Below are 25529 nucleotides of genomic sequence, written 5' to 3'. Positions count from 1 at the left end.
GCAGAGGTGGGAGGAGTATCTCAGAGTGCCTTTTCAAGGTTTTTTAGGGTATTTTTGGATGCAATGATGAACAGGTTGCAACATCATATTTACTTCTCCAGCACACCTCAAGATATCCAAATTTCTAAATTTGATTTTTATCAAATTGCCCATTTTCCACATGTAATTGGATGTATAGATGGGACACATATTGCCATTACACCTCCAGCTGCAACTGAGCATGTTTATAGGAATAGGAAAAGTTACCACTCTTTAAACATTCAAATGGTGTGTAATGCTAAATATATTATTACTGACATTGTTGCAAAATTTCCAGGAAGCACTCATGATTCATAAATATTTAGACACAGTGGATTACATGGACGTTTGAGTGCTGGTGAATTTGGAGATGGATTTCTAATTGGTAAGTGCTACTTAAAAACACAAAATCAATTTTAAAACTTTTGTCAATCTATTTTTAAAACTGTCACATTTCTGAAATTACATTTTAGGAGACAGCGCCTATGCAGTTCGTGATTTCATTTTGACACCTTATCTAAATCCAAGTAACATTCATGAAAGGAGATACAATAAGGCACACCGTTCTACACGTGGAGTTATTGAAAGAACTTTTGGAATTTTGAAAAGCAGGTTCAGAAGAATCCATAAAAGTGGAGGATCCTTGCAATATAAGCCATCATTGTGTTGCAAAATAATTACAAGTTGTGCTATGCTACATAACATGGCTATTAGAAAGGGAACAGAATGTGAAGTGAGTGACCCTGAATCTTCAGACAATGATGATGTCCCTCCACCAAGAAGATGTGCTACAGGTTTAGGAGCTGTGGCTGGGCGACAAAGGCGTGAAGAAATTACTAACAATTATTTCTAGGTAAGAAATAAAAACACAACATCTTTGTTTTCATTATGTAAACCTTTAATTTTTCAAAATTAGATGGGTAACAAAAACCTGGAACCTGTTAATCCACAGGACATACATCTGAGAATGTTTGCTCACAGTGTCATTCTCTTTTATTAATATATATGTTGAATTTTCTTTTTCATTTTTTCCCCTTCTGCTACTCCTGCGTTGGCCTGGGCCACTTCTCCTCACAGATGTATGTTGGCTACCAAGGCTTCCACTCCTCATGTCAGGGGTGTCCAAAGGGGGCGTAGGGTTACTGCTGGTTCTCCTGGAAGTGTCCTCAGACTCAATGGCCTCAAAGAACGCACTTGCCCCTTTCTGACAAGTTTTTAATAATTCAAAAGAATGGGATACTTTATCCAGCCCTTTGGCAACATTTCTACTGCATTCACCAACCATGCGTTGCATGGCAATGCTTCGCCTATTACTCTGTGCTGTCACAGTGCACAGACTATTTATAGCTGCATAGTACTTCTGTAGTCTGATGTTATGACTGCGAGAATCCCTCACTCTGTTTGACTCTGATCTTTCAAATGCTACACAAAGTCTGTCCATGGAGTCAGCCATCCGCATCATACCATCACCCACCTTATTGTTACTCTTGTTTAATTTATTTAGTTGGGCATTAATTGACCTTAATGCTTTATGTTGTTTTTGTTGCACTGAAAGCATGTTGTTTTCCAAACCAGCAAAAACATTTGCTGTCTCTGTGACTTCTCCCCTGCTTCTCCTGGTATTATTATTAGAATATGATCTTCTTGAAGCAGAATCACTAACTGTGTCAAGATGTATAACTTCCTGTTCTGACACATTTATGTTATTTGTTGATCCCTCAGGTTCATCATCTGATTCTTCAAAAGGTTGCAGTTGTGCAACTGCTTTTCTTTTTCTTCTCATAAAAGACAATGATTCATGCTCATCACTGACATTTACTTCTTCTGGGGCTGTAATATGTTCCTGTGAGGATTGCCCCCCATCACCATCATGTGAATCTACAACATGATCTGGGAATAAAGAAAGAGTCACATGAGATGCTTGCCTGTCTGTGTGCTTCATAACTATTAAATTAAGCTAACTAAAGAGGTAGTATTGTGTACTTATTTAGATGCATGTATGTTGGTGCAGCTTAAATGTACTGCATATCATAAGTATGCAGTAATGTAAAACAAAAAAGGGGATCAATTTTCACATTTAAGTGCTGTTATTTATTAAACACATGGAATAATGCTCACACACTCATACACTCATGCTTCTAACTTATGCACTGAAAAAGTCAAGCATCCTGCTTACCATGTTCAGCAACTGTGTGATCAGAACTGTCAATGGCTGAGACTCCGGAAACACTTTCATGCTGAATTGTAGATTGAATGAGCTCCTCATGTGGGGTTGGTTGGTCTACATTTCCAGATCCTCCACCAGTTTTATTGGCATCCTTTAGTCTCTCAGCAAGTTTTTCCTTTGCCCTCAGCCTCATGTCGTACCAACGCTTTTTAATTTCATCAATTGATCTTGGGATAACACCAACTGCATTGACTTTTTCCTGGATTTCCAGCCATAACTTCCTCTTCCTGACTTCAGGAACATATTTGGCTTGCTTTCCAAACAAAAGTTCATGATTGCAGGCCATTTCCTCCACCAGTGTCTCCACCTCCCTCTCAGAAAACTTTTGCTTCCTTTTCCTTTTCTCTGCTGAGGGGCCTCCTTCTGAATTTGCAGCCTCCATCCTGAAGTCAAGCAGCTCCTCTCTCCAGCCAAACAGGTTTCCAACTGCCACTGGGTGTGGCTCAGGCATGCAGGTGAGACTAATCAAGCCCATTTCCTGAGTATGACTCAGCTATTTTGTAGTTGGCAGCAGCAGATTCACGCTTTTTTGAGATTTCTTAATTTGCGAAATTCGCAAATTAAGAAGTTGCATAAAATTCTAAAAATAAAATTGCGACTTTTAAGGAATCGCAAGAAAGTCGCAGAAACATACATACATCGCATTTAACGATTTCTTAATAGCGATTCGCAACGACTCGCTATTAAGAAATCGCTAACGAAAATCTTGATACATCTACCCCAGAGTCTATTTGAAAACCCAGGAAAGACATCGACCGGGATGGAGAAAAGTCGGACTTCAGGGGATTGATAAGAAAACCCAAAGATTGCAAAAGGTCTATGGACCAGTGTAAGTGAGATTGAAGAAGAACAGGGAATTGAGCCAAAAGGAGAATGTCGTCTAGATAGACGATAAGACGCACTCCGCGTGACCTCAAAGACTCCATCACTGGACGAAGGAGCTTCGTGAAGCACCACGGAGCGGAGGACAGGCCGAAAGGAAGAACCTTGTACTCGTACCAAGTGTCCAACCATTGGAAGTGAAGGTATCTGCGATGAGGAGCATAAATCGGGACCGACAGATAAGCATCTTTTAGGTCCAGATGAACCATCCAATCTCCTTCTTGAAGAAGGTCTCGCAGATGATGAATGCCCTCCATCTTGAAGTGGCGATAAACTACTCTGCCGTTGAAGTCCTTCAGATGGAGGACTAAACAAGACCCTCCCCCTTTTTTCTCCACGAGAAAAACATTGCTGATGAAACCCTGGGGATGAGGAGAAGTGAGAACGATGGCTCCCTTTGTCAAAAGAGAAGAGACTTCCGCGGAGATGAACTCCTGGTCTTGTCGGGAAGAAACAAGGGGCGAGGCCGAAGATCTTGGTGAGGGTGAGAGTAAAATTCTATTTTGTACCCTTGCACCATCTCCAGTATCCAGGCATCGTTTGAGATCAAACGCCAATTGTCTAGAAAATATTGAATCCTGCCCCCCAAAATTACAGTTGAAGCTGGAATCAAGCTCACCTTATGGGGAGGGAAGAATCTTGGCGTCCTCCATGACCTCTGGAGTATCCACCTTTGCCAGGTTGCCCTCTATTTCTCTTAGAGGGGTAGAAAGAAGACTTGTTTGAGGAGTATTGCTGTTGACCCACTCGTTGGGACTTGTTCTCTCGCTGTGGAGTATTGTCGGAACCACGGCCGGACGAACGTCCCCTTCGTCCGGCCCTGCCAAAAACCGGACAAAATGCCCGTTTCAAATTAGACTGGGCCTTATCAAGGCCGCTAAAGGTGGAAACAAAGTTTGTCAGCTCCTTCAGAAATGGTGCGCTGAAAAGTAAACCTTGGGCTAGAGGGCCCGACTCCGAGGAGGCCAAATCCGTAAGTCTTGGATCCAGTTTCATTAAGATGGAGCGCCGGCGCTCAGTGGACAAGGCACCGTTTGCGTTGCCAAGCAAACAGACAGCCCGTTGAGACCAGCCAGCCAGCTCATCGGGGTCAATAAGGGTACCAGATTCCTTGGCTTGGTATCCCAAGTCCAGAATTTTAGTGAGGGGGCCCACGAGATCTAAAAGCTTATCTTGGCACATACGCCACGATCTATCCAAACCTTTGGTAGGGTCCTTTGAATATTTCCTCATGTAAGTGATCATTGTAGGATCAACATCAGGAGTGAATGCCAGCTTGTCTGCCAAGTCAGGACGTGGGCACTCGGAGCACAAACGCGCTCTCACATCCTTGTCAAAGGGATGACGGATGTGGGATTGAATGTATTGAGCCACCTCGGGGGAAGGCAACTAAGAAGAAGAGTGAGGGTGGATAATGTCAGAGGGGTTGAAGGTCAACAATTGCAGTGAAGTAGGAGCATCAACATAATGTTCTTTCCGCGACTTTTTGGAGGGAGGAGGTTTAGAAGGCTCAGAGGAAGAAGACGAGGACGTACCGTCATCCGTATCAGAAGGAGGATCTGAACAAGAGGACACCTTGCGTTTCTTTGCAGAAGGAGCAGAAAGGGTTTTAGCAAGTTTCGCAAAATGGCTGGAATGAGGATTTTTAGGCGACTTTTTGGAACGCCCAGAGGAAGGAGGCACCCAGCCGTGCTGCGCAGCATAATCTGCAAGATGTTTCTTCAGTGGCGCAATTGCCTGACAAAGCGCTTGGCCCATAAAGTCATCAAATGAAGTAGAGGATTCCTCCTCCTCATAATAGTCATAACCTTCCTCTTCGCAGTAATCTGCCATGGCGACAATGTCTGCCAATAAATGCCCAATGAAGGTTAAACAATTAATAGGCAAAGCCAAGTAATTGGGGGAGTGGTACCCCTAGCGCAAGTCTGAGGAATACAGGGAACCCTGTGACAATTAAGTAATCAAATGTGGAGGGAGCAGACTTGCACCAACAAATAGAAGAAAAATAAGTATTTTCCCCTCTCTAGGCAAAGCCTATGAAATATTTTACAACCCCCTAACTCTGAACCTGTCAGAGGGCCTAAGGGAGCTCAAACGGCAGCAAGTCAGGGCGCGCTGAATTCAGCATTCAATTCCAGTCAGGCTGGGGCACAGGCGGCGTTTCTGAAGTACACGCTCGACAAGACGTGTAAACAAACCGTCGCGCATGCGCGAACAGCCGCTGCCGAATAGGAAGGGTGCGCGAGAGACGCGCGTCCTTCCAGCTCCGCTCCCGCTCCACAAGAAGACCGGGTTAAGCTAATAACCCTGTCGGGAGGTGCCGCACACGCTCCCCAAGCCCCGGCACAGGTGCCGGTTTAGTAATGAAGACGCGCCGCAAAGCGCCGAAAGCAGGCTGAAAAACGCACACAGCGTGGCAATAACACAAGCAAGAAGCAATTATATAAGCAAACAAAGCGGTAAGCCAAACGTTGTTAATAATGAATGGAGTAATGCAAAAAGCACTTAACTGGCTGCGAAGCAGCAAAGAAAGAGGAAGTTGTAACCTCTATCTCATTATTTATACTTTGTGGACTCTATGGTTGCCCAGGGTTTATGGGTAATGTAGTCTGTGTTTTTACTTTACTGTGCTGATTGGCTGCTGTTCAGTAAAGGAATTGAGAAAGCATAATCGGAGCCTCCGTCCTGCCATAGAATTACACTACGCATGCTTCTGTGCCGCGTGTATTCTGTTTTGCGCTGCAATTGAGAGGTGATTTCAGGATTTGCAGCTGGGTCTCATTGAAAGGAAGCACCGCGGACTGTTCTGATGAGACACCCAAGCCTGGCAACATGACTATTAGTGACGGGTGAGTGTTTTTAGTCCTCCTTGGGTGTCGGAGTGTCTGCTTCACTTTCTCTCCCTAAACCCCTTCTTCTCTTCCTTCCCCACTGCCCTTGGCCTGTCGCTCTCTCCCTTAACCTCTATTTCCTCTCGAGCAGCAGAAATGGGGACGATTCATTCAACTAGCTTAAATTACGTGCTTTAACTGAAGTGTCATTGAGCACGTCTCCTGTGCTGTAACGCCAAAGGCTGGCAGTCAGTGTGCTTTCTGCCTGAAAGAAATGCAAATGGAGCCTACTAGTTAATCTGCAAATGTAAAGGGAAAAATCTGCAAATATAAAATATGCTTGGGAGTTAGTAGGTGTACTGGCTTTAATTGATCAAAGGTTTGTGATGGCAAAGACATTCTTTTTGAGTGGTAGTGCAGAGTTAACAAGTGAGTTGTGCAGTGAGTTTTTTAATTGGCATGGTGTTGAAGAGATAGTAATGAAAACAAATAATTACGTACAGTCTCAGTATTATTACAATATATGTTTTGGAACCACCATTTTATCTTAACCGTTTAAGCATTTTGTAGCAGTATATCTTCTACTGTGTGTACTGCAAGTTTAAAAAAGTGAATTACATAATCTCAGTACTTTCTGTCACAGACTGACTGAAATGATGGATGCTCGACACAGGGTAATTAGCCTTTGTAGTTAGTTTATTCAGAGATAAGGAGAGCCGTCCCAGCAGACAGGCGAAGGCAAGGATAATAACTGTCTACGGGAGAACACTCACAGAGAAACATTCTCAGTGACATAATGTAGTTCCATGTTGCACAATACACATCATCACACCTCCCCTCTTTTAATGAGAAGAGCAATAAATAGAAAAATAAATAAATAGAAATTCTAACTTGGGAGAGACAATATTATAACTTGGGAGAGACAAATAATGAATACACAGGAGTTAAATATAATCTCGTAATTTGCTAGGTCTGACTGACACTCTGGTACTTTTCCTAACCTCATTCCCTTCTGAAACATTTTTGAAGATTACATTTTTTGGAGGTCCAGATCTAGAAGGATCTTTGGCAATTTGAGAAGTACACCACCAATTGCCATTAGACAATTTAACAGCATTTCTACGAGTATCCACTACTTGTTGGGAATCTAAAAACTTTGAATAACCTTTTCTGACTGTAACAGGATTCTTAACTTTGATCCAATCCCCTATTTGAATATTGTGAGAAACTTTCTTTCCAGGTTTAACACATTTAGCACAAACATCAGATGTTTTTTTGTAAGCAGCATCCCACATATTGCTCATAACACCACCTTGATGAAAATTTTTAACCATCCAAAAAGGATATACCTGCGAACAAGCTTTCCTCCCTCTCATGAGCTCAAAAGGTGTGTAGTTGGTAGCAGAATGAGGAGAAGTGCGATATGACCACACAAGATCCTTGACTGCTTTAAATACACAATTCCTAGATTTGAAAGCTGCTTGAACACACTCTACAACGACTCTGTTAAATCTTTCTGTTTTGCCATTGCTTTGTGGATGATATAAGGGAGTTCTAGTGTGTTTGATATCACGTGACTTCAAAAAGGAATTCATTTCATGTGAAATGAATTGAACTCCATTATCGGTCAAAATCTCTTCTGGATGACCATCTCTCAGAAATATTCTGTTCAAGCAGTCAATAACACTTTTAGAATTCGGTATGCTAATAGGCTCGACTTCTACCCACCTTGACAAATGATCAATAAGAACTAAAAAATATTTTTAGTTATTGGGGAGAACATGAAATGGTCCCAGAAAGTCCATTCCCAACTTTTGCCAAGCTCTGCTAGGAATAGATACCTTAGACTCCACAAGGCCTTCTAAAACTAGTACCTTGTTGCTGGCATTACAACGTGGACATTGTTTGACAATTTCATCCACTTGGGAATCCATTTTGGGCCACCAAAAATCAGATCTCACTTTTCTTTTGGTAATGGTGGCACCAAGATGACCCGAATGTGCTGCTAGGATGATTTTTTCTCTGTAGCACGATGGAGGGACTAGTTTATCACCTCGGACAATTATACCATTTTCCATTGAGAGTTCAGTATTAATTTTCCAAAACATTTGAAGATCAGGAGAAAGACACTTCTCTTTCGGCCATCCTCTTCTTATAAGAGAGGAAACCTCTTTAAGAACAACATCATTATCTAGTTCTCTAATCCAATCATCTTCTAGAAACGATATTGATTCTTGACAGACGTTAGCTACAAAACACTCCTCTACTTCTGTATCCCAATCTTGTTCATCATTTTCAGAATTAGGAAGTCTAGAAAGGCAGTCTGCCCTACTGTTTCTTCCCCCTGGTATGTATTCCACACTAAAAGTGTATTCCAGTAACTTTGTGGATAACCTTGCTAAACGAGCTGTAGTGCGTTTAACATTTTTACCATTTAGGATATCGACTAATGGTCGATGGTCCGTTTTGAGAATAAATGACCTACCCCACAAATATGACTTGAACTTCTCTACACTCCACGTACAAGCTAAGAGTTCTTTTTCAATGACGGAATACTTCCGTTCAACGGGACGTAGAGTGCGAGAGGCAAACCCTACTGTGTATTCTCTCCCTCCAAAACTTTGAGAAAGAACTGCACCCAGTCCGCACTCACAAGCATCAACAGTGACAAGAGTTTGTCTACCTTCAACAAACGCTTGTAAGGCCGGAGCCGAAAGTATATGTTCTTTAATAATTTGAAAACCTTTCTTACATTCTTCTGACCAATCAAAAGCAGCCCCTTTTTTTAACAAAGACCTGAAACACTCAGTGGTTTTTGCAAAATCTTTCATAAATTTGGAATAAAACTCACATAAACCGAGGAAGGACATGAGTTGCTCTCTATTTTGGGGAGCAGGTGCTTCAATAATACTTTTAACTAAACCTGGTCTAGGTTTAATACCATTTTCTGTCCAAGATATTCAATCTCCTTGGCTTTGAAAATACATTTACTCTTCTGCAGTGTTAAACCTCTATTCTCGAGCACATTAAAAACTTCACTAATTGCCTGGTTATGTTCGCTCTGTGTTTTCGTGAAAATGAGAATGTCATCTTGAGAGACAACAACGTTAGGATTGTGAGCAAACATTTCCAACATGAGTCTTTGAAAGACTGCTGCAGCCGATGCTAGTCCAAAAGGAAGACGACAAAATTGAAAAACACCATCGGGAGTGACAAAGGCAGTGAGATGTCTGGATTGAGGGTGTAATTCTACTTGGTGATAGGCAGCTTTAAGATCAAGTTTCGTAAACCACAAAGATGACCCGACCTTGGCAATAAGGTCCTCAATTCGCGGCAGAGGAAACCCATCAACCCAAATGGCTTCATTGAGAGTGCGTAAATCCACACACATTCTCAAATCGCCTGACCTCTTCTTGGCTAAAACAATGGGGGAAAGCCAGAGGGTGGACTCAACTCTTTCAATAATGCCTTGAGCACATAGAGTTTGTAAATGCTTAGAAAGGTCACTTCTGATGCTCAAAGGAACTTAATTATGCTTGGTAGGAACAACATTGTCTTTAACTCTGATAGAGTGTTGAAAGTTGGTGATCTTTCCAAGACGGTCTTCAAAAATTTTACTACATTTTTGTTCCCAATTACTATCGATATGAGTGTTGGATGTAGAATCAGTTACCGAAGTAACAGATACATCTTGTTTAAACTGTTTGTCAATGAAGACTGGATTGGCTAACCCAGGCTTAATAGTCAAGCCAATTTCAGCTTGGTGGATAAGACCAAGAACATTAATACCTTGCTTGGCCACATACACTTTTCCTTTGATGGACACTCCTAAAACATTAATGTTAGCCCAGAAATATCCAAGTAAATCAATCCTACTTCCTTCAAAAGCTACAGTAAGGACATCAGGAGGAAATAAACTTTTATCAGGCCAATAGTTGGTATATTTATCTAGTGATACAATGGTGATGCGTGCACCTGTGTCTACAAGCAGTTGAACATGATCTTTCTCAATGACAACATCAACTTCAGGATCAGAAATATGTTGAAAATCTCCCTTTTCATCAGAATCTTTGACTACAACAACATATTCCTGATGCAAGATGTCCTCGTGTGAAAGATCACCTTCGTTAGAAAAATTGTCACCATTGTCATTAACATCATTGTCATTAATAACACATCTAACATTTCCTCTTACATTTCCTCTTCTACCTCTCATACAAATTTTGGCAAAATGTCCCATCTTACCGCATTGACCACATTGCTGATTAATGGCAGGACAATTCTTAAAAGAAGAGACATGAAAAGATGAACCGCATCTATAACAGAACATCCTAGAATCAAATTGTCTGTTCTGTGCAGAGAATCTACCACCCCTAGATATATTAGGCCTTCTGAAATTGCTACGTGGAACAAAAGGAGTTCTAGTTGCAGAAGCACTAGAAACAGCACCAGAGACTGTGGTGTTAGATATAGCTGTTTCTAGTTGCTTTACATCTTCCATGGAAGTTTCTATACTTTTAGCAATATCAATTGCTTTATCCAAAGTGGGATCTTTGCATGTAAGTAATTTCTTTTGAATCTCTTTGCAAAAACATCGTGCAACAAGCTGATCTCTGATGAGTTGTGACGTGAAACTGTCAAACTCACAATTTGCTGCTAACATCTTTAAAGCAGTTATAAAAGTATCAATGTTTTCATCACTCTTTTGCATTCTTGTGAAAAATGTATACCTATGCACCACTAAATTCTTAGTTTTGGTAAAATACTTTTCTAATTTTGCTATTGCTACTTCAAAATCATCTGGATCTTGACCCTCAGGGGGATCATATGGAGGTAAATGGTCAAAAACATTTTGGCCTTCCACTCCCAAATGGTAATACATAAGGTTCTTTTTTCTTTCTGGTCTATACCTTTGGCCATCAATTGCACCTAAGTACGCCATGAAAGACCTAATCCATAATTTCCATTCTAATGGAGGATCACCAGGTACTTGCAAAAATGGTGCAGGTGGAGTGACACTTTGCATGTTGTAACCAGAAGTGTCTTATGTGATAGTGATATGATGGTTAAACTCGCTTGAAGATCTTGTGTGTGAATCACAGTAGAAACACACAGTACAAGTGGTTGAGAAAATGTCACGAGAAAAAAAAAACAAGTCTGAAGAAAAGTACAGGAGATACGGATATAGTGTAGTTCTCTGCTTTCTCTATATGTAGTCTCTTTAAGGTAATGAATAGTGCTGGTTATAAGGAAAAGAAAAAAAAAATACTTAAAATGGCCAGTAGATGGCAGAATAGGATATTGTAAAGTGATGAAACATAAATCCCACGAAGCAAAAATTTGTCGATCTGAGGTCAATAATAAATGTAATAAGTAGGAAACATGATACGCAAAAACAACTGTGCGTATCAGTGAAATGCCAAATGAAAATGAGCAGTAGTTGCCAAGTGTATTACAGAGTAAACATTAGGAAGTGGTGGGAAATAACGCGCTTATGCCCTTAGCACGGTAATTTGTCACTTACTACAGATTACTGGTGATGTCTGTGGGACTCGACATCACTTTTTCTTGAAGTGGTAGCTTGAAATGGTTGCTTCAGGGAGGTTAAAACGGCAGCTTCGGTCGATGTCAGTTGCTATGGAGACATCAACAAAGCAAGGAGATTAGAAAATGGCTTCCCAGAAGGTACGTCAATGCGTCAAGACGTGAATCTAGATTGTGATAGGTTAATGATGTGTAGATGACGGTTACGTCATTTAGTTGTGGTTCGACCACGTCATCATTTGTATGGACGCAGCGCCGGAGAAGGGTCTCTTGAGTATCGAGTGACAAGGTGAGAGATCGTAGCGTTACTTTCAAATGTCAATTGCCCTCTTGTTTCCCTTCACGCTTTCCACCACGCTGAAACAGGCAATATATTAGCTTTCAATTAGCAGATCGGGCAGGTCAGAACATTTCTTACTCGCATAGCTTTCTCTTTAAAAGTCGAGTATAAGTTAAATTCCAATAACTGTTCAGCTCGCTTTACCGTGACAAGCAGATGGTTGATGACCGCTTAAGAATGGGCACGGATCTCCAGTTGAATTATAGCAGAAATATTGAAGATGTACTCACAGTTGTGCGCAGTAAAAAAAAACGGCTGAGTAATTGTAGAAGAGCGAAGAACGGTACATTAGTGCAGAAAGGATTCTTCTCAGTAATGTGAAGGTGCTGTGCAGCAGGATATCCCGTCCTCAGTCGCCAGTGAAATGATGGATGCTCGACACAGGGAAATTAGCCGTTGTAGTTAGTTTATTCAGAGATAAGGAGAGCCGTCCCAGCAGACAGGCGAAGGCAAGGATAATAACTGTCTACGGGAGAACACTCACAGAGAAACATTCTCAGTGACATAATGTAGTTCCATGTTGCACAATACACATCACCACACTGACCTTGTGGTACTAGAAATACACGAGTAAATATTCTCCACTGCACTAAGATGTCATTATGTGGCTCTCTGGTTACACACCGACCTCTGCAGTATATTAACTAATAGACTGTCTTAATGTATTACAGTGCTTTTGCCACTATAAAAAAAAAAATCATTTAAGTTAAAGTTATTTTATGTGTAGCTACCTGAAGGTAAAGTTTTCATAATATTTTGCCTTTCTTAGCCAAACCTTTTGTACAACTGATATTCTGAACTCACGTATTTAAAAGTGCATGCATACGTGATAATGAAGAAAATTGAGTTTTGGTAAAATAAAATATTTCCCTAAGATCACACCATTTAAGAGGGGTAACCATGATTTATTAATATTTTCTGGTTTCGCTTTGTACAAATCGGCCACTAAATGAGTATCTATTTATCATTCATTATATTAAGGCTTTGTTTTCAACCTCTTTTTGCAGTTTTTATATACCGTAAACTCGACCTGAAGTAATAGAGCGCTTTATGAGCACCAGTTAAATTACACATACAATCTCTGCCATGGTAAACCTCCTCCTCCCATCTGCCAAACCACTCGCTGTGTTAAAAATCGCTCCTGGACCGAAGTATTTGGGAGGCAGTGCGCCGAAAAACATATCACACGAAAGATGAAAATCCCTGCAATGGTGAATTTTTTCTAGTTCTGATACTTAGGTTGTGTCATGTAGCACTTAATGATTTCCTTACAGTGGCATGCTTGTGTAACGCTACAGACACATTGGCTCCATTTTGAATTAGGTGTCACCAGAACTCCAGGTGTCCCTTGCTTTTCTTGTAGGGTAACTTAGTGGGTTAAAGTATCAGTAGAACACTGCATTAAACCTACAGGCTGTGGTCTGAATACCTTCAGGACAGACTTAGACCTTCATTCTCCCAAGAGTGATAAAATGAGTGTACTGTGTGTGTAAAAGTAACACATCTTGCAGTCCAGTAGCATTTGGCATAAAGAGCTACATGTCACACAAAGGTCTATGAGAGTGGACTCCTCCTCCATGGTGCTCCATGTGCAGCAAATGTGAGGTTTGCATCCAAAGCTTCATGCTGTCTGCTTTCTTTACAGCTATGAAACCAACCACTACATGTGGCAAAGCCAGGACCAGGACACTAGACAAGACCTGTGTACATGGCGGGCAAAAGCACTACACTGTTTCATATAGCTTAGTTAAATAAGTGGATGAGGTGACGCTGACACAAACCTCTACTGTGCAGTCTCATCCAAACAGGACCAAAACTGGAAAGGCACATTTTAAAGCCAAGGCAATTGTGGGCATTTTTATTATGCTGCCTTTGTTAGGAATACATTTACAACCATGTCAGTTCTTGACCATTGTTCATGCTTCTCCACGCCAACCACCCTACACTCTTTTGTCTTTGAATTCCATCTACTCTTCTCCGGCCACCCTCAACTTTTGAATACATGCATGCCTTTTTGTTTCATCCAAAAATCAGTCTTCCTTGAATATTTTCTAAACGTTTTGTATTTGATCTTGAATCCACACATCTGCTTTTTGCCCACTCTGAATCCCAGTCCTCATTGCCACCAGCATCCAATGTATTTGTTAAATCTCCCCTCCATCCTCTATTCAACTGTTTTCCTTCCATTTTTTTATCTTCATATCTCATATCTTCATATCTCTCATGACCTCCTCGACTCGCCACTAGCACCCTTGAACTGTCAACCCTCATTGCTTTTTGTCCTCCACCTTTTTTAAACTCAATTTTTTCATATGTTTCATATTTGCATTTATTGGGAAATACAGTACTTGTTGATTGGATGAAATTGCTGTCAGGTACTCCCAGTGCACATACGTGAATGTGTGTAATTTCTGTTGCTCTCAACATTGGTTTTTTACTAAGTACGTTAACACAAATAAGGCTCTTACGCTGCAGTCGCAGGTATGATTATCTCCCCCAACCAAGCCTATCACCTGTCTACCATTAACATCTAACATATGGTTAACTATTCTTGCAGACACAGTGACGTATGGCCTTTAACACTGGCTGCTTCACCCTAACTGGTTTTGTATAAGTATACTTTTTTATAGGTAACTGATTTAGTCACAACCTTACATGCACCCATCACGCTCCTTGCCAAAACACATAGGTAAAAGACATTGTAATTTACAACGCCTATAGCTCTCGCAAATGCGAGACCTATTGCATTGTAGATGCTTTTTTATTTTAACTGCAGCTTTCACAAATCCACATGTGAAGCAAGCTAAGCGGAAGTTATGGAATCCAATGGTAACATTAGGTCAATGGAAAATGTAAGACCCCCCCTTAAGTTTTTCGGGCTCGCTCGCCGCGGTGTATTACAAAACTAATTTTACGCTCACCACTTTCAGATGTCACCAGCCGCCACTGCAGGAGGGGCCCCCTCTGTGTACCTTGCAGGGGGGCCCCCTCAAGTTTTGTTACGCCATTGTAACCAATGACCCCGCACTTTGCGCCTGCGAAGAAAGCTGACCATGGCCCATTGAAAAGTTTCCTTCTGCATGAGAAATAATATGGGACAACCCCTATCTCTGGGCATTGCCGGTGAAAAAACAGTGTTAGTAGCTTTCGGCTTGCCAAAAATAAAAAGCGGTTGTGAAACATCCTTAGCATTAACAGGCAAAGAACACCTATTTCCAACAAGGCCACTAGAGGGAACTGAAGGCAAATGAGACACTTGTGAGGATGGAATTGTTAAGAGAAGGTTTGCTGCTCTCAGGGGTCGAAATGCCAGTCATTAGAATGTCACATGTAGCAGAATTACATGTCTTGCCCGCCTTTTCCTTCCTCTTGGGGGGTACACTGCTTAACTGTGCCCCAAGCGTGGTGTCTTGCTGCTTCTGAATCAAGACAGCATCAGAAATATCCAAATTTGAAGGCTCACCTCTTCCTGACCCTGCAGTTGACACGTCGCTGGAAAGGCATGCTGATACAGCTGCTGCTACTCCTCTGGACGACTGACGCACTCCCTTTCCAGGCCAACCCATGCTTGGGAAAGCGTGCCAGGAACCTGCAGGTCTTCTCTCCCTACCTCAGCCAGCATTAGTAGCGCTTCTCTCACCGACGCAGAAGCTTGCTCCATGCTTACAGGGAAAGCAATAAATAATGCTCTGCAAACGCCGCCAGGAATCCAATGAATTCAGCTCCCCTAAGCCCTCTGTGAGGAAAAGGCTGCCTCTACACACGATGACGCAGGAGAGCCGGCTCTCGCGCCCTGTACCACCTGTGTGATTAGCGATGACGTCTCGCGCCCCTGCTCCCTAAACAGCTGCTCACCGGCACAAGGCGAAGGGCGTACCAATGCCCGAAATCGTCCGGGGGTGAACACTCTGCAAGTGTCACCCCCAGGAACCCATCGGGCAATAACCACGCTCCACGCCAAAGTGGGGTAAAAGGCCGCTTTATTGGACAGGTAGGCAGAATAATAGTAGTGCATACATATCATATACATACATTTCCCCCCTAACACCCTGCCTCCGCGTCTCGCGCCCCTGCTCCCAAAACAGCTGCTCACCGGCACAAGGCGAAGGGCGTACCAATGCCCGAAATCGCCCGGGGGTGAACACTCTACGAGTGTCACCCCCAGGAACCCATTCTAATGTTGTGGTGCCCTGGGACGACGCCTCCTGCTCAAATCCGATAGCACATGTTGCTGGGGCTTGGTTGCTCGATGGACTTCGCACGTAAGCTTTATCTGATGCATGTATGCCTTCCCCATTGTTGCCTGTCTGAGTGTGCACAATTGCGGGCTGACCGACTAGTCCCGCAGGGGACCCTCATAAGAGGGCGGCCCCCTTAGTGCCACAAGATGGCACACGGAGCAGCCTGGTGTCTCCGGCCCCCAGTGGGTCCCGCTCGTCACTTCCGGCCTGGGCGGGGGCAGGGAGGAATATAATGTCCTCCCACGCCCCCCATGATGGCCTCTTTGCCCCCTCACCCTGACGCCGTTTGGTGTGCCCTCTGGTAGCTTGTCCAGGGGCCTGATCTAGCGTTGTGTGCTGTGTTTTCCGCCGGCCTGTTTTCCTTGCGGTGAGTCGGGTGTTTAAGGGGTGTGTTGGCGTTTTCATGCAAGGGGGCAGAGGGGGTGCAGATGTTTTTGCTGCGGTTCGTGTGCGCAGGCTACTGCCCTGCACCCCGGGAGGTCCTCCAGTGACACTGCCTCGGTATTTACGAGGGCTTGGGGGAACGCGTGTATTTTGCCCGAGTTTCTTCACTTATGGGCACTGGTGTGGGGTACCTTGAGAGGTCCTTGTGGGTGAGATGCTGCTTGCCACTAATTTGTACGAGTGTTCACACGTCCTTGAGATGCCTGGGGGCAAGTGGGGTTGCCTACTTGGTCCCGCTGTTGTGGGTCCGCCGGTAGCAATGCTTTTAGGTCAGCCCGTGCCCCCAGGGAGGGCAAGAAGGCTTTTGAGGTCCACGCTTCACGGGCAGAGGCGCATCGGTCAAGAGAGCTTGTTGTTGAGCGGGCGTGGGAGTCACGGTGCACCCTGAGCACCAGTTTTGTCGCACCACGAGATGGGGAGTCGACCATTGGTCTGTGAGCGAAATGTGCCTTGTAGCAAGGAGTCCCGACCCCTTCCAAGGGAGGTGGATATAGAAAACAGAGTGTGTGTGGTGTTATTGCATATAGGGCTCGGCTTTGGTATTTCGCGGGTGCAGTGAGGTATTTCGCCACAGGGTGGCTCTGTCCCCCTGTTACAATCGCCATTCAAGCCTACGGCTGTCTTTGTTCGGTATGCTGGCCTTTTCCAGTTTTTCTTCACCAGCATGGTGTTTATTAAGCTCCACATGTGTCTGTGTTTTCTCTTGGGAAACTTCTCTCCCTTTGCCTCTCACGGATGCGGCTCCTCCTACCCATTACCGAGCATATGAGCTGGTACGGTTTACGTCACATTGAGCCCCCCAGCTGGTCTGAGCGTAAGCGGGGGGAATGCCTTGGTCTAGCTCCCATCCCTGCGGGATGGCCCTGGCTTCGCGTTTATACATTAAGCGCTGCTTCCACTTCACAGTTAATCTAGTATTTTGGCAAGTTCAACGGTGAACGCAGTTGTGCCTTGTCAGGTTCTGGGAAGCACCGTCTCCCTGGGTCGAGTTGGTGTGCTGGTCATGAGGTATTGAGGGGGGGCACGTTGATTAGTACATTTATGCGGTACGATAGGTTAGTGCAGCGAGGCGCCAGATTGTGTGTGATGTATAGGTTTAAGGGGTTGACGACCGGCGCCTCGAACATTGCATTCCTATGCCGTCGAACGGGGTGGTACTAGGCTTTCTGGATTTGGTTGTGAGGTTTGTTGGCCGCATCTCCGCACTTTCAGATGGCTTGGCATGGAGGACCCCCCACAATCCCCCCCCCCCCCCCCACCCCCCCCCGTCTGGGCATCGGGGCGGGGAGCGTCATCTTGTTCCTTTTGGGGCTCACAGTAAGGTTTGCTTGCCCGGGTGCCTTTACATGTTTGGTACTAGGTTTTTCGGGATTTAGTTTTGGGGTTTTGGCCGCGTCTCTGCCCTTTCTGATGCTCGGCATGGGGGACCAGATTATTCAAAATGGCGCCCCCGTGCAGAGGTCGCACTTCCCCCCCCCCCCCCCCCCCCTCTCTGGGCTTCGGGGCAGGGATCTGTATCTCGTTCCCTTCGAGACTTGCAGTAAGGTTTTTAACTTTACAAGTTGTATTTTCGTCCTCGGTCGCCGTTTTTCAATTTTAGTGGCTGCCGTGTCCGAGTGCATGGTGGTTTGTTGCCCCTGCTTTGGCGTGGGGAAAGAGTGGTTAATGCACCTTCATTTATCAGGCTGTCTGGTTTTCCTCTGTTGTTCTTGCGGGCTGAGCAGTCAAAAGAATAGGCACATTATCTCTCCAAGCTGCACGCACATGCTTTTGAGGGTATTTGGTATACTGCGAGGCAACGGAAGGTTGGTTGATCTGTTTCTGTGTGCAAGGTAGCAGGACTGCCAGTCTAGCGTGCCACCTGCCAAGAGCGCTGCTGTTAGGCTCTTTCAGGTGTAGTCTTCCATGGAGCTCCGAGCTCCTAAGCGTCTCGGGTCCCATGGTGTCCTGTATTTGGTTCTTGGAGTGTTTTGCAGGGAGGCTAAGTTCTGTCGAGCAAGGGGGCACGGCATGCGCATGCGGCTTTCAGAAGTTGGCGTATTCCAGTGCTGTCGGCACTGCCGCTGCTGGCCAGACCGGTTGCCCTTCCTCTCCGAAGGTATGGGGGCTACATGTGCCTCACACTTAGGTGCATGCACACGTGTGCCGCTGCAAGCTTGTCCAGGTTTTTGAGACTGCACACGGCGGGGCAGGTTGCACTGGTGAAGCCACCGCCTTCCGGTTGTGGAGGGTGCAGGAGTTTTTTTGTTTTTTTTTTGGTTTGGACTCGCCGCCATGTCTGTTTAAAGTTGTCTTACATTTAAGTATTATCAGGTAAGGGTGGCTAAAGTGACATCGCTCAGGCCACGGTCTTCTAGGCGGCAGAGCAATGAGACTCGCTTGAAGTTCCCCGCCGGGCAAGATTTTCGGTGATTGCAGGGAACCGGGTTCAAGGCTATTTTCACCTCGCAGCCCGCAGCAGTTCCTAAATCTCGTACTCACACTTTATCATGCCTCTATTTAACACATTTAACAGAAGGTGTCAGGCGCTCCACATTAGGGACAGAAGTGGTACATGGGAGCACTTTAAGTAAGCACCTTTCAATATCTTTTAACAGTTACTTGGAGTAGCGACATACATGGGCTATGAATACATGTAGTAGCTATCGGTGCTTACGAGTGCCATTTTCTTTAAAGTATATTGTCCACGTAGAGTTTTAGGCTGCGCCATATGGCAGTAGGCTAACACTAGAACAAAAGTTGCGTAGGCAATGATGGCACTTGTGCAAGTACAGGAAGCAAGCACGATGTAGGATGTAGCAATCTGTGTGACACAAGATAAAAGTGATGTCTGCTTGTTACAAAGGAGTACCATAAATAGGTAGTAGGATTTTTTGGCATTCATTGGCAGACTCTTAAACCACAAGTCACTGGGAAGATACTTACATAGGCAAGGTGATTAGGACTCTCCTTTCTGGGGTCTTCCTTCTCATCTGAGAAAGAACAAATTATTTTGGAAGTGTCTTTTAGGGAGAAGAACATTGAGGTCTGCTTGAAGGCCTGGGATGAGGATGTGTCCCTGGGTAGAATGGTAAGGGGACGAGTTAGAGGTTTCTAAATAAATGCATTAGTGCTAGGGTCATCCTCTGACCTAGCATACCAACAATTGACTCTTTCTAGACATGTATACACTACTCCCTCTGCGCTACGCAAGTGTTTTTCCCACCCTACTCCTTCCAAGAATGTATTATGGGAAAACCAGTTCGCGAAACTGACAAACAGGCTGGACCTTGGTAACAGGGGGGCATTGTTGGCCCGGCCTCATTGGAGAGTACATATATATGGGTATGTGAGGGGGCAGGGCTGTTAATGGATGTTATTTGTCTCACCTGCAGGAGCAGCACTCGAGAACTGCCCTACGCACGCTGGGGGCCACCTAAACTAACCACAGGTATATAGGTGTTAGCACTCTGAGGGCAGTGTGCATCCCACTGCAGCTGACAAACATGACTCTATCCTATCTATATTTATCAAAAAAGGGGGAGAGTGATCAGTAGATCAGCGGACACTAATTACCACTTAAGGAGGTGGAAGGTCCAGTCACAGCGTGTGCCCGTACAAGTACTCCAACCAAGGGGGGTGCTGTACTGTTCCTAAAAGGAGGGGAAAGTTAGGTGAAGCTGACGTGACCGAAGGTGTGAGTAGTACACCTTTGGGCATCCATTTTGTTGGATGTATTTGCCTCACACACCCAAAAGGGTGTCATGCTTAATCATTGGCGGTTGCTCCTTGTCGGGGGGGGCGGTGCAATCCCCGACGGGCTCACCTCGAGGAGGGGCTCTTTATCGGAGATCTTTTTTATCCAACTGCCCTATGATGAAGTGCGGGTGTGTGGGTAGGAAAACAGGTAGACTTGGTGTGGTGATTAAAATGCAGCAAGGGGTGCCGGAAACAACTTTATTCTGGAGGTCCCCCTGCTACAATTAAAAGACTGTGAACAAGGGGCTCGCTAGGCGTCACCAGGTTAGGTAGAGTGACCCTAGAGAAGCCTTGAAAAACAAATGGTCAACATGTTTCTCGCACTTAGGTTAATCACCAGCGATTCATCAGGACCTTATGGGGGTGAAAAATAATAAAAGAACTCAACAACATGCTAGTGTCATGTATGTGATGTAGGTGTATATTACCTTGGTGGAAAGTCCTATGCCTAAAGGTCAAGGTCTAAGAGCCACATGAGTGCTCGGCGGGTCAGTTCAGCGGGGTTAAGCCTTCAAGTATAGCTAAATCAGCCCGTGACCGCGTGGATGCACCTACCCATCTCCGCCGAGTGTGAGGCAAATACATCCAACAAAATGGATGCCCAAAGGTGTACTACTCACACCTTCGGTCACGTCAGCTTCACCTAACTTTCCCCTCCTTTTAGGAACAGTACAGCACCCCCCTCTATCCTATCTATACCCATATAGCGCGGACCTCTCTCGAAGGTGTCTGGGCGCTTAAACATTAGTAACAGACCTGAAGCCGGGTTTGGTGGCGCAGTGGACTTTAGCATCCACTGCACGGGTCGGTGTCCGACCCCATGGACACAGGTTCTACCCCCGGTGGGCCTTCCCAGCCTTTCTTCCATCTGAGGACGATAGTTGAGTACTTTTGGTTGGGTAACAAGGTACTACTGCTAATCAGCGCTTAGAAGGATTTACATCTTAATGGCAGACTCTCACACACTGGAACCTCTGGGAGGAACCTTCCATAGTTCAGAGAATTTATTTTGCAAGTATGAAAGGTCTTTTTTCAGATAACTACGGCATGTCAAGTTGGAGGTGGCCTTGTGGGATGAGAACATTGAGGTCAGTTATGAAGGCCTGGAAGGCGGAGGTGGTTATGGGGGAAAGAGAAACAGGTACAGTGGTCAAGCTTGTTTTGGCTTTCGAGTAATGTTCTTAGCATGTGCCTCTACCATCTCCTTACAAGTATATTAGGTGGTCAACTAGTTCTCGTACTGACAAGCAGGCTTGGAATTTGTAGTGTGGCGCCATTTTGGCCCCTGCCCCTTTTGCCTGATTTCACTTTGGTAGTGTTTGTCAAGGTTGTGTTTTCTAAGTTGCAGGAACCACGCTGGAGAACCACCCTACTCTTTAGTGGGGTCACCGGAGGTATAACGAAGCATAAGGGCCTAACACACTGGGGTTGTGGGGCTGGGGGCACATCTGAGCTGGGTGTATGGCAACTATAAGGGGTACGTTCCCTGTCCTCCACAAGTCTCTACACAAGGGGCAGTTACTTGGGCTGGCACTTGACTGTAGTCAGCGCGCAAATGTTAAGCATGTGTATGTAAGGGCAGGGCTATCTCTAGAACTGCTTATTACATATGTCCGCCAGTACCTCTAAGATACAGGCATGCCCCTTTCCCTCTCTCGGTGGACGGATAGCAATCCCGGGGGCTATCTAGCATTCCGGGACATGGGTGTTTCAACACTTTGGGCCACTTTCGGACAGCAGGTGGGGCTACCGGGAATGGGACCACAGCATTTAGGCTTGCCACGTGTTGTATAAGTCAACTCACTTGGGATGCAGGGTCTGCCCTGACATCTGTACTTTGGGTCTTTAAGAAGAGGGCATGCGCTGGTTTCCACCCCGTGGGAGAATCAACTGTTGGAACTGGTGAGTGGAAGCATAGCAGGTATCCCCTGGGGAATATTGGGTGTTTCCCTTTTAAATTTCTGAGTCTGGGCAAGTTGTTTATTCCCTGGACAATAATTGGTGTGTTGTTTTGGAAACAATTTCATGAACCCCCTGTGCTACTTTGAAATGTTTTTTCTGTTAAACATTTGGGGAATCGGGGCTGATCATGCATCCCCGAGAGAGGATAGAATGTGTCCCTTGGTACAACAACCGGTGCTCTAGTAAGGAACTTGTTTCCTGTCGAGCGAGGTAGCAATCCTCTTACCTGTCTTTGCTGATGTTGGGCTTTTTCATGGATTGTTTCTCTATTCCAAGATACTCATGGGTTTCTTCGTATGAAGACCAAACCACGCCTTCTGGCTGGCCTGCCAGGGCGCGGAGCAGGTACAGTGTGTGCGGCCCTGGGTCAGCACATCCAAGATTGGAGTGCAACCGTTTTTCTATTTACAGGACAGGCGTATCAAGTTCTCAGGCACCACTCTGGGAAGAACATTTAGGGCAGTCAGAGTTTGGTAATTAGGGGCTTACATGTCACACTTTAGTACCAGGTGGTATAGTACCTTCGGCTGGTACTAAGGGTTAACTCAGGTTACTAGGGGCGAGTTTTTTTTATTCTTTTTTTTTCTCTGCACATGTGACTAGCAGGCCAGGTGTATGTATCCACTGGATAGGGTTCATAGGAGTGCATTTGTCACGTGCAGCGAGGACCACTACAACAGGCACGGAGTAAGGCAAGGACATCCATGACTTTTGCCTTTGGATTTACGCTACCTTTAATTGGTGCCCAGAGTATTTTAACACTTGTTGGCACGTTCGGCCAGACAAGTTTGCAGCTTTTCAGGAGGGCCTGCAATTTGTTTGTCTGGGTGTTTCTCATAGGGTCCAGATGTGGGGCAGGTAAGAACAACAGTCTAATTTGAACTGCAGGGGTTTACACGCAGTGGAGGGCCCTGGGCTGTGTGCACTGGTTATCATTCAACTCCTCTTCTCATGGATAATATGCAAGGACACCAGTACTTAGGTCATATATCCTTAGCAGGATAGTCAGCAAAGGGATGGGGGATCCGCCTTTGCTGGCCGTGCCAGGACAGAGATAGCCATCCTCTCTATCTGGGCAGGTAGAGGAGATAATGGTTAGAAACTCAGACTTGGGAGTCTGGGCCTAGAAACCCTTCGCTAGACTAGGGGGCATCTGGCTGGAAGGAGTCTTTGAGGGACGGGCAAGGGCATTACAGGGCTGAAACGAGCGACACTGCTTTTGCGTTACACGGATGGGCCCCAGTGGATACACCAATAAGACCGAAGCGTAACATGGGGCACACATGGTGCAGTTCGACACCGTCTTTGGTGTAGGTATCAGGGTCACAGGTGGATTCACCAGTATAAGCATGGCCCGATTCTTGCTGGTTATGGGAGTTGCCCTAGAAACAGCAGGGTGTAAGTATTAATGCCGGCCTTGGTGGGGGGCCCTGGCTGCGACGGTTGCCACACCCAGCGCTGTGGCTGAGTTAAAGCGCGATCCAGAGGCGGAAAGGTACTCAGGGGTACCCTCTTCAGGACCACAAAGGATGCTGAGGCCTAATATCCCCAGGAAGTGCGGTGGACCCTGGGGTGCGGCGGCGCCCCGTTATCCTACGGGGGTTGAAACCTGCACAACCAGGGGTCACTTGAAGTCTCCGCCCCTCGTAGGGGGAGGGGGGGCGTGAGCAAGAGTGTGGACCGATGGTTCACCAGAAGAGGGAGTGGCTACCCACTCACCACAAACGCTAAGCACCGATTGGCTAAGGCCACGATGCAAGTTTGGCCCATCAGGTGGTAGGCAGCGAGGGGCAGCTTGCCTTTGGATCACCTGTAAGACAACCCACCTTGTTGACATATTGTTATGCTAATAAACCTGCAGCTATTTATTCCCAACAAAAAAAGTTGTCTTGTCTGTTTATTTCATGCCGCATGTATATTGCTGCCAGAGGGATGGTCAGTGGGCCGATATTGGCACTAAGAGTTCTGTTGAGTCCACAGTGAGATCTGTTCGCATGTTGGGCTGGTCTCGTCATAGTCTCACGACACAGGGCCAAGCAAGCCAACTATTTAATTTGTGTCGGTACCCAGAACTGCAGTTCACAGCAGCACACTACAGTGCTCGCATATCTAACAGGGCACAAGCCCCTGATTTCCATTCCCCTTTGGGCCCGGCGTCTCTTCCCCAGTCTCTAGGGCATTTTCAGTTCACAAACGGCCAGCCATAGTCAGCCTATCCACCCCACTCACCATTCACCTGCTGCCTGCGCCCAAGTAAATGCCTGTATACGTCTCCTGATATCTATGAACTGGGGCCTTCCTTCAGCACTGCAGAGAAAAGCCTTTGAGCTGCACCGCTCCCCTGCCCCTCTCTGCGGTAGTGTTGCATTCTCCAGCCAGGCAGCCAGTCACTCAGTACCTTGCCAGCCCATAGTTAATCCTGGGTGCAGCCCCCATTTCTCTGCTAGACTCCTGTCAGCCGCGATTCTTCCGGTGCCATAAGCTGGATGCCCTCACAGTCTGTCTCAGTTAGCAGCCTTTGTCCTGCCCCGCTGCCACTTGCTTGCTTCCCCTTCAGGCCTCCAGTACCTCTTGACTTCCTGTACGTTTCAGTTGTTGTCGACCACCCACCTTCAGAGCTCGGATGTACAGCGCAGCACCTCAATGTGATTGCCTCCTGCTGCGCCTCTCGGAGCATCTTGCCATGGGCTCTCCTGCACTGGCACCCAACCATTTTGAACCCAGTGCCTGGACTCAGTCTACTGTGAGTGTTACCCCCCAAGTGGTGCCACCCCAGTCCTGGATCCGTGGAAGTGGGCCTGAAGGTAAGGTGTTCTACAAGCCCAGCTGTAGTCCTGTGGACAGTACCAATGCAGCGTGACGCATCTCCTTGGAATTCCACTTCAGAGCTGCTGCTATACAGCATAGGAGGCCCTATCATCACAGCCTGCAGTCTCCTCAGATCCGCCGTTTCACAACACATTCACAACAAAGGCCTTTGCATCGCAAGCTCTTTGTTGACGGCTTCCTCAAGGACGAAGCAGGACTCTGCATCGTATGTCTGCAGCTCTCTTGGAATCACCAATGCGTGCTATTTCATCGACGTAGGACTTCGCATCACCGGCTCTTCGTCGATGGCATCCTCAATGACAACGCAAGACCTTGCTTCGCAGCCTTGCAGCTTCTTGGAACCATCACTGTGGGACATATGCTTAACGTGGGATCCGCAACCAGAATTTAAAGTACTTTTGTTCAATGGCCCTAACTTCCTCCCTGCATCCAGCCCACACTCCATTGCAGTCGGCCTGAACTTGTGACTTTGT

General features: G+C 45.6%; 1 protein-coding gene across 1 annotated transcript; it reads right to left on the bottom strand.

Moving 5' to 3' along the window:
• Nucleotides 1-916: 916 nt before the first annotated feature.
• Nucleotides 917-2593, bottom strand: LOC147664906 (uncharacterized). The gene is made up of 2 exons (XM_086949905.1): nt 2195-2593; nt 917-1908 (listed from the first exon to the last, which is right to left on the bottom strand). The coding sequence occupies exons 1-2, from the start codon at nt 2529-2531 to the stop codon at nt 917-919; spliced, it is 1329 nt and encodes a 442-aa protein (XP_086806031.1). The 5' UTR covers nt 2532-2593.
• Between the last annotated feature and the right edge of the window lie 22936 nt (nt 2594-25529).

Source organism: Lissotriton vulgaris, unplaced genomic scaffold (genome assembly GCF_964263255.1).
Source record: "Lissotriton vulgaris unplaced genomic scaffold, aLisVul1.2 SCAFFOLD_608, whole genome shotgun sequence".
Taxonomy (NCBI): Eukaryota; Metazoa; Chordata; class Amphibia; order Caudata; family Salamandridae; genus Lissotriton; species Lissotriton vulgaris.
This window is presented reverse-complemented; position numbering and strand designations above follow the sequence as displayed.